At 34.2% G+C, this 9912-nt stretch overlaps 2 protein-coding genes across 2 annotated transcripts; one reads left to right on the top strand and one right to left on the bottom strand.

The window, feature by feature from the left end:
* The first annotated feature begins 2603 nt into the window (after positions 1–2603).
* Positions 2604–7924, top strand: LOC129572312 (signal transducer and transcription activator-like). Its single transcript, XM_055452257.1, has 12 exons — positions 2604–2653; positions 2753–2995; positions 3074–3302; positions 4225–4958; positions 5063–5148; positions 5338–5594; positions 5702–5921; positions 5997–6263; positions 6565–6810; positions 6897–7109; positions 7197–7317; positions 7419–7924. The coding sequence occupies exons 4-12, from the start codon at positions 4252–4254 to the stop codon at positions 7480–7482; spliced, it is 2181 nt and encodes a 726-aa protein (XP_055308232.1). The 5' UTR covers positions 2604–2653; positions 2753–2995; positions 3074–3302; positions 4225–4251; the 3' UTR covers positions 7483–7924.
* Positions 7925–8536: 612 nt separating this feature from the next.
* On the bottom strand, positions 8537–9483 carry LOC129572313 (uncharacterized). Its single transcript, XM_055452258.1, has 4 exons — positions 9405–9483; positions 9233–9343; positions 9061–9129; positions 8537–8719 (listed from the first exon to the last, which is right to left on the bottom strand). The coding sequence occupies exons 1-4, from the start codon at positions 9467–9469 to the stop codon at positions 8596–8598; spliced, it is 369 nt and encodes a 122-aa protein (XP_055308233.1). The 5' UTR covers positions 9470–9483; the 3' UTR covers positions 8537–8595.
* Between the last annotated feature and the right edge of the window lie 429 nt (positions 9484–9912).

Below are 9912 nucleotides of genomic sequence, written 5' to 3'. Positions count from 1 at the left end.
CGGGTACATTTTTGCTACGATTTTCCGACAGTGTACTTGGTAAATAAGTCAATCTGAAAAGTACATATTTTTAGCACTACATGAAATGTAGAGCTACTAATCTGCTTTTTTTTTTGTCTAGATACTTTTTGAGTGTTGAAACAAATTATGTTGAATTTAAATTTTATGCTCATATTTTTTATTTAATTTAAAACAGTGGCAGTAACGACAAATAGGTGCATAATATTTTAAAGCGCCAATCAAATTTTTATTATCAAATGTTGTTTAAAAATTACATTAATTTTTCGTATAATATTTTCTGTGTCTTGAACAGAATTAAAGTGATTTTAGATTCAATGCTCATATTTTTCATTTAATAACCAAAGGCAGTATATTTCAAAAAAGAAATAAAACCAAGATCTTGTAATTCATTTTGCAAATAAATATCGACCATTCCACACGAAATGGACCAAGAATTGGATCGAACCTCTCCGAATTGGCTAAAAATTTGCATGGAGTCTTGATTTCGGTAGAAAATGAGAAAACCAAGATCTTAGGCCTGTAAGTGGCCCACATTCCTGAGTTCACCCAGTGTAAGTTTTTCGAAAAATTGAAAAAATCGAAAAAAAGGGTTTGCACCAACTAAAAACTAACTAAGAAGTAGTTGAAACATTGCCAAACCATTGGTACCGTTGGAAAGGTAATTGATGGGGCTACGAAAATTGCGAAGTCACCTACCCACTTTGATCCCATTGGGGCCTCCAAAAATGGAGTCATAGTATAAAAAGTGAAATATCTCAAAAGGGTGGTCGATTTTTGGTATGTTTTTTCTGCATTTTTTCTGCACTTATGTCGCGCCGCTTCAGATGGAAAAATAAAATTTCGTGTATAGGTCATTCAATTTTTTGTATTTGGCCTCGGAAAGTAGATCATATCTAATTTTTCAGCGTTTTTGTGGAAAAAATGGTCGAAAATGGCCTGTGACGATTTTTTGACTGAGAAAACTGCTATTTTTTCGTCTAAACACATAAAGAAATGACCATTTGAATATCGGTTTACCTATAAATTTGGTCTGAAATCGACATTTCTCCATTAAACAAGCGAATGGTCAAAATCCGCATACAAAATCACACTTATGGCATAGAAAACTCACCTATGGTGGCCTGGTATGAGTCTATTTCCATGTAATTTTGGACGTGGAATCGATTTAGACTTACCTCAATCCCGTTTGATGAGCCTAAAATGCCGAAAAATGGCCCTGTTCCAGCTTATGTTTTCGACTCGCCATATTTTATACAGAAAATCACTTTTTCTACTTCAAAAATGCCTTATTCTGCGTTCCAACATCAATGGCTTTTATTTTTTGAAGAAATAAACCAAAATATACCATTTTTTCTACTCAATTCAGAGTTTTATGTGTAAAATCTTCATTTTGAGTGAATTTTCCAATGAAAAAGTCGATTTGAGACCAAAGTATAAGCAAATGGATAAATTATTGTTCACAGACCCCCATTATTTTTCAAAAATAATAGCAGTTTTTCAACACAAAAGTATCAAATTATGCATATTTTAGGTACCTCCCCTACAAAATGACCGTTTTTTGGACCAATATCTATACAAAACGCTAAATTGAGACCAAAATATTCAAAAAGTTGGTATATTTTGGTTTATTTCTTCAAAGAATAAAAGCCATTGATGTTGGAACGCAGAATAAGGCATTTTTTAAGTAGAAAAAGTGATTTTCTGTATAAAATATGGCGAGTCGAAAACATAAGCTGGAACAGGGCCATTTTTCGGCATTTTAGGTTCATCAAACGGGATTGAGGTAAGTCTAAATCGATTCCTCGTCCAAAATTACATGGAAATAGACTCATAACAGGCTACCATAGGTGAGTTTTCTATGCCATAAGTGTGATTTTGTATGCGGATTTTGACCATTCGCTTGTTTAATGGAGAAATGTCGATTTAGACCAAATTTATAGGTAAACCGATATTCAAATGGTCATTTCTTTATGTATTTAGACGAAAAAATAGCAGTTTTCTCAGTCAAAAAATCGTCACAGGCCATTTTCGACCATTTTTTCCACAAAAACGCTGAAAAATTAGATATGATCTACTTTCCGAGGCCAAATACAAAAAATTGAATGACCTATACACGAAATTTTATTTTTCCACCTGAAGCGGCGCGACATAAGCGCAGAAAAATGCAAAAAAAAACATACCAAAAATCGACCACCCTTTTGAGATATTTCACTTTTAGTACTTTGACTCCATTTTTGGAGGCCCCAATGGGGTCAAAGTGGGTAGGTGACTTCGCAATTTTTGTAGCCCCATCAATTATCTTTCCAACGGTACCAACGGTTTGGTAATGTGTCAACTACTTCTTAGTTAGTTTTCAGTTGGCGCAAACCCTTTTTTTCGATTTTTTCAATTTTTCGAAAAATGTACACTGGGTGAACTCAAAAATGTAGGCCACTTACTTATTTTGGTTTTCTCATTTTCTACCGAAAACAAGACTCCAAGCAAATTTTCAGCCAATTCGGAGAGGGTCGATCCAATTCTTGGTCCATTTCGTGTGGAATGGTCGATATATTACTTCAAAGTTACTTCGATGAAATACATTTCATGTAGTGCGCCAAAAAATAGTTTGTTGTGAAACAACAAAATAGATTAGGTAACTAAAAACTCAAGAACGCAGAGCGGAGCGAAGCGAAGCTCTGCGGTCTTGTTTGAATCTCATATGATCAATGTTTTTGTTGGCTTTGGATTTTAGGAGGCATTTCAGTTGCTTGGATTGACCTCAATGTCAATTGATACACGGACGTTAAACATATGTAACCCTTTGTTCATGCGGACTTTGAAAATAAGGAAGACGAGAAAAAGTTTCGTTCGATTGGCGATTTTATTAAAAATAACCATAAATGTACACATTTGTATCCTGGAATGATTCCAAAGGATAAGGCATTCGCTGAATACTTTACCTCACAACCTAATAAAGGATACGTCCCAAAACAATGTAATGCTGAATCTATTTAGCAATAATGACACATTTGTATCATTTACATTAAAATTATTGTTTGACTCTTTACCGTAGATACATCTTCACCACCATCTGAATAAAATGCAGTATCAAGCTCCTCTTCTCTAAATAGCACACAATTGGCTGTCATCTCATCGACTACAACATTCGCCATCACGTCCAATGCAATTATTTTAAATAAGCTCTAGAGGCATTGAAATGGAAACCATTAGTCCATAAACCTTACTTCGACAAACCCATAATTCATGTAGTGCACGAAAAAAATGTGTTGTGAAACAACAAAGTAAAATAATATCAAACAACTCTCGATCTATTTTTTACTTCTGTTAATAATTATAAATCATAATACTATCCGATAGCTATTGTTCATATACAGTTCATGAGTCCTGTAATGGTTTTGAAAAGATCAATTCAAACCGATAAGCTGAACATTTCCATTAAACATCAATTTGGTCTATTTCCATGGAAATCAAATTGGAACGCACTAATAGTGATGATCAAGTTCTCCATTGTTATGTTGAATGCAACGCAAAATAATTTCCGCTTTCGCTTGTCGTGTATTGTGTCATTCGGGCTGATTCCATTAGAATGAGTTCAATTCACAGCATTGCCAAAGGTCAAGAATATTACTCAAACAGTATACTATCACAACGAATGTCTGTGTTGAACAATATTATTCGTCAATCAGGCGGCTTAGAATCAATTCAGTGTCCAAAATTTGTGTATAATATGCGTTATTGCCTGTGAACACTGCTCACAATCGACTATAGCACAAATCAAGAGATAGACGTTGAAAGAAGAAAACATTTCTGGAGAAATAATTTTTACATGTGCACGAGATAACGATGTCATTATTATTCACTTTATCAGCGGTAGCAATGATAACAAGCAATAACTGATCCGCTGAATGAAAACAGCGTATTAAAAAAACCGCCAAACAAAACGAGACACAGCGTTTTTTTCTATTTACAGTTGTTGTTGTAATATAAATATACACATTTGTTGCTGTATTCGGTACTTATATGCTCACAATATTTATACAGCGTTGTGTATTTTGACTCTCAAAACGCGTCTCATCTTCGTTGTGTGTGAACGTATTTCTCTAAAAATTGTGTTACTCCGATTCAAATTCAAATACTCATTTCATATTTCATTCAATTTCAAACTAATTTTAGTAAAATTATTTTGCACTTTTCCATTCAAAGTGTTGTTTTGTGTTATTATTTGAAAAAATGGAAGAAAAAAATGCGTTAACTTTTATTGAATTAATAACCAATCCACAACTGAATAATGTGGAGAGTGATGTGAGTGTTAAATGCCAAATCGATAACAAAATTCAAGAATTACGAAGACTGACCACTGAAAATAAAGCAGCTGTAGAGCCATTCAGAACGAAATTTATAGACGATTTTCAGCAATTCGATCAATTGCAACAAAGAATTCAAGAATTGAACGATGTTCCAAGCACAACTGAGATTGAGGATCAAAAACGTGTTTGGATGGATGAAGTAAATCGCATTCGGTCGAATATTGATCAACAATGTGGCCAAATATTGGTATCGATTCAAACCGTCTTTAATTTGTTGAATGAAACACAACAAATTCTCATTGACAAACGATTGACCAAGTGGAAATATGATCAAATCTTGGCTGGATTCGGCGATAAAAACATCAAAACCGAAACTGATTCGCACAACAAAAATCCTCAGCTTCGAAGTGCACTTGATGACATTCAGACACAATTTGAGGGATTGTATGAATGTGCTTCAGGTACGATGAGCGTGTTGGGCATAATTCATGAATGTTATGGTCAATTGAATTGTGTTGATAGTTTGGAAGCGAAAGCCTCTAGTGATATCACCAATATGCTACAAAAATTGGTTCAGTCGAGTTTTGTCGTAGATCAACAGCCACCTCAAGTCATAACCGAAGGCACAAGGTGAAATTCCCACTTTTTGAACTAAACATATCGATTTTAAAATAATTAACCGAAATTTTTGATGATAAATCGAAACAAACTCTTATTATTTTATAAATAAACAGATTTGAAGCCAGTGTTCGCGTTCTTTTGCCCGAATACATTGCTATCGCCCAAAATCCAGCAGAGGTTATGGTTTCGTTTTTATCGGGTGAGTTTCTTCCATTGTCAATAATAAGAAAAATTTAATAATTTCAATAGAAAAATGATAATCGGGCAGAAAAAAAACGAAAAATGTTGATTGTCTAATTCAAGTTTAAGTTAGAAACTAACTGAAAAATCATGGATAGATGCGATAGAATAAACGTTTATCAAAATTTTCCATTTCTGAATTGAATAGAATCACAAACAAGCCAACAGCATCAACAGCAACGCCCTGAAAATTTGAATTCAGGTAAAATCGATATGGAGAAATGCTGTTTTGAAATCAGTCCATCGAACGATCAGCGTTTAGAATGCCATTTAAATAAAATGAAACTGACAAATATTAAAAGAAATTCCGAAAGAGGAACCAACAAATCTGTAATGGATGAAAAGTTTTGTCTGCTTTTCGAAACCGATCTACAAATGTTGGAACCCATCAACTTGTCAGTTCGTGTAAGTTTTATTCCGAAATATGTCAATGAAAAAGAATTTGCTTATTCTTCTTTTAATTTCGTTTCTCTTTTTTTGGTTTTTTTTTGTTATACATCGTGTTTTAACAGGTGTGGACGATGTCAGTTCCGGTAACGGTTGCATCGAATGTAAACCAAAAGAGAAATGGGTGGGCTACCATCGCATGGGACAATGCATTCTTTGAGATTGGTCGAACTTTATTTGCTGTTCCAACTCAAGTGCCGTGGTCACATATAAAGTGGGCTCTACAAATGATATTCCACTATCAAACTGGCTGCGATTTGACGGATGAACACTTGCAAAGCTTGTGTAAGTATCACTTCATAACTTGTGGGAAATTTTGCATTTCAAAGTTTGAAAATTAACTGAAAGTGAGATTTGCAGATGAAGAAGTGTTCGGTGCATCGCCGGTGCCGGACCAAGATCCTTTAATGTCGTGGGAACAATTTGGCAAGGATAAAATGCCGGCACGAACAGATTTCACATTTTTCACTTGGTTCTACGAAGCAACACAACTGACGCGAGTGCATCTCAGCAAAGAATGGCAAAATGGTCTTATCGCAGGATTCATTAGCAAAGATAAAGCCACAGAAGAGCTTCTCAAATGTGAACCGGGTACATTTTTGCTACGATTTTCCGACAGTGCATCGGGTAAGTAACACATTTTCATTACCATTATCTTTGAATCTCATATGAATGGGCAAGCGGAATAATGAAACGTAATTCTGTTTTTAAATGAAGTGCCTCTGAGAAAATTTTTCAGTAAAAAAGCCCCACAAAAATATTGTCTGAATAAGATTTTCATACAAATTTTTATCAGACAATATTTTTGTGGGGCTTTTTTACTGCAAAATTTTCTCAGAGGCACTTCATTTAAAAACAGAATTACGTTTCATTATTCCGCTTGCCCATTCATATGATCAATGTTTTTGTTGTCTTTGCATTTTTGGAGGCATTTCGGTTGCTTGGGTTCAACTCAATGCCTATGGAACAAAGGAAGTTCAACATATGCAACCCTTTGTTCATGCGGACTTTGAAAATAAGGAAGACGACAAAAAGTTTCGTTCGATTAGCGATCTTATTAAAAATCACCATAAATGTACACATTTGTATCCTGGAATGATTCCAAAGTATAAGGCATTCGCTGAATACTTCACACAGCCAAATGCAACTAAGAAAGGATATGTTCCAAAACAATGTGAGCTTAATTCATTTGTTAAAAACGACAAATTTACAGCCAAATAAAATTCAAATTCTTTATTACTTTTCGACCTTTTACCATAGATTCATTTTTAGCACCACCTGAGGAAAATGAAGTATCAAGTTCCTCTTCTCCAAGCTCTTCTTCACCAAGCTCCTTTTGTCCGAGCTCCCCTTTTCCGAGCCCCTCATTTTCGAGCTTCTTCTCTCTAAATAGCACACAGAATCGGCAATCACCATCACCTTATCCGCTACTATATCCAAATGCAACTAAGAAAGGATACGTTCAAAAACAATGTGAGCTTAATTCATTTGGTACAAGTGGCAAATTTGCAGCAAAATTAATTCAAATTCCTAATTTCTTTTCCATAAATACATTTATAGCATCACTTGAGGAAAATGCAACATCAAGCTGCTCTTCTCCGAGCTCCTCTTCTCCCAATATCCCTCAGAATTGGCAATTACCACCACCTTATCCGACACAATATTCGTTACCAAATCTAAGGTAATTACTGAACATATTCTAGTTGCTAAGGTTGAATGTGTATTGTGTAATAATGTTCACATGTTTTTTTTATGCATTCCCAATATGAACCTCAACTATAGTTCGGATGACATCGTGAATGACATCATTCAATATTTTGAACAGCCGTTGGACACTGAATTTTAGACATGTTCCACATCATTCCTGGCAATTAGACCATCAAAGAATTGCTTATTCGGACGAATTTCTTTGAGAAATGACGTAGAATATTAAATCTTTTTCTGAGCGATTATTTTGTAATTAAATATTTAGACAATTCAACCAAGATGATTTTGTTCGTATATTGAAAGTGAACATTGTCGTTTGCGTACACAGTGTCACACATACAGAACCATCGAAAGTATCTGTGTACTACGACAGTTTCATGCTTTCCTTGCCTAGAGGACCGATGTCGTTTTTGACTCACCAAGAACGCGAGCCTGCAATGAACAAATTGCAATGGGGTGTAGTTTTATTGAATTGAATGTAAGAAACTTTACCTAATACCTACTTTTGATCAACATTTTTTTTTAATTTTTCTTGTTTCATTCTATTTTTTTCTGATATTGAAATAAAAATTCAAACCAAATAACATCTATTCTGAATAAAAAAAAATTGCCATTTTTCTTTAATTTTTCGTTTCATTTTTATTAGGTTTTTTTTCCATTTTATTTGTGCATTTTATTAGTGGAAATTAAATATTCTCTTTAAAATCCGTCATAAGCATATGCATTTGAACTTTGTTACAACTTGTTGTGCATTAAATCGAAATGAAATTATTTTTTTATTTGTCATAAATCGAATGGGCCATTTATACGGTGATATCAGTGCATTCTGATACATATTCGATTCAACAGCGAATTTGGTCGTTGATAATAACTGCATCGCCAATGCTCATTAACGTTTTGTTGACAAACCATTCCCGGCACCCAAGACGACTTTCATGGCACAGTAATCCAAATTATAACACAGAGAAAAAAATCCTCGGAAATTTGATGTGTTCGATGCAAAATTTGACATTTATACATAAAGAAGACTCATTACTAAGTCAATCAGTCTCCGCGTTCTTTCTATATTTTTGGAGAGCATATTATGCGTTGTTTTTATTCTAACGCGTTCAATTTAATATTAATTAGATTCTATTAGTGTATATATATATAGAGTATAACAATACAAGTGACTTGAGTGGATTTGAATTTACCAATAAATTTGAAATAATCTATTGGTAGTTTGACGTTTCACCAATGGAATTCGCAGGGTTCACAAATTCGGTTCTCTATGTGGGCCATAATTAAAAGATGGACTATAAATCTTTTTCTTGTAGTAGTTGTTGTTGTTGTTGTTGCTCTTCATCAAACGTTTGATTGATTCCTCCACATCTGGACTGTAAATTCATATCATATGTGAACGAAAAAAAAAATCATGTGAACTTAATTTTTAGACACATAACATTCCCATGAAGAAATGTAGACTAGGTCTGCAGCTGTATTTTGTCGAGCTTAGATCATGATATAGACCAAATTCGTATATTGACTTCCTATAATGTTCGGCAAAATTGGTCGCCAGCTTTGACATTTCTGACCACGTAGATGTGGTCTACAGGCCATTTCACCCATAAAAGTGGGTTATATTCGGCGGTAGACCAAGTTAATGGCAAAATATAGCTGTAGATCTGGTAAACATTTTTTCATGGGCTACTGCACTGGAAATATAAATGATATTTACAAGTTATATCTGGATCTCAGTGTTGGTGTCAAATGTGGAAACATTTCGTCCATAGGTTCACGATCTGGACTAAAAAATTCATATCGAATGTAAACGAAAGAAAAAATCGTGTGAACTTACATAATTTTTACACACATAACGTTACTGCACTAAAAGTATGAGCGATATTTACGTGTAAAATTTTGGTGTCGGTATCGGTGTCGGTGTCAATTCTTGGTGTAACCAAATCACGAAGCAAAGTAGAAGTGTTAGCACAAGGATTAGTGTGCCCAGTATCAAGTAACTGAAAAAGATATTGAATTTGCAAAATACTTTGAAAAATCAAAAATTTGTTCGGTAATTACTTCGAATGTGATGGTGACTGCCAATACTGTATGCCATTTCGAGATAAAAAGCTCCGATCATACATGCAAGCTCTTAAATTTGCTTCAGGTGGTGATAAAAATTCATGCGGCGAAGAGTGGGGAAAGAAATTTGATAATTTGAATTAATTTTCCAGCAAATTTTTCATTTTGAAACAAATTGTTTCAACTGTGGAAAGAGCAGCTACTCTATTGATTTTATGAAAAATGCAATCGATGAATTCAATGAATTTACACAGAAAAAAAAACAATTACGATGCACAATTGTTTCTTGACCCAGAGTTGTAAAAGTGCAATTACAAAATTTGTAAGGTTTCGTGGAAGCCGTTGATAAAACGACTAAAAAAACATACAAAAAATATACGGATTTTGATGAAAATTGACACAGACATATTTTAAGAGATAAATTTTAATATCCACCAAGTTTCAAGTCGATGCGACCTTCCAGAGCTGAGGAATTGCCGATGGAAAAAATGTAATTAAAAAAAAG

The sequence above is a fragment of the Sitodiplosis mosellana genome, unplaced genomic scaffold, assembly GCF_009176505.1.
Source record: "Sitodiplosis mosellana isolate CC-2019 unplaced genomic scaffold, AAFC_SMos_1.0 Smas_scaffold_4714, whole genome shotgun sequence".
NCBI lineage: Eukaryota > Metazoa > Arthropoda > Insecta > Diptera > Cecidomyiidae > Sitodiplosis > Sitodiplosis mosellana.
This window is presented reverse-complemented; position numbering and strand designations above follow the sequence as displayed.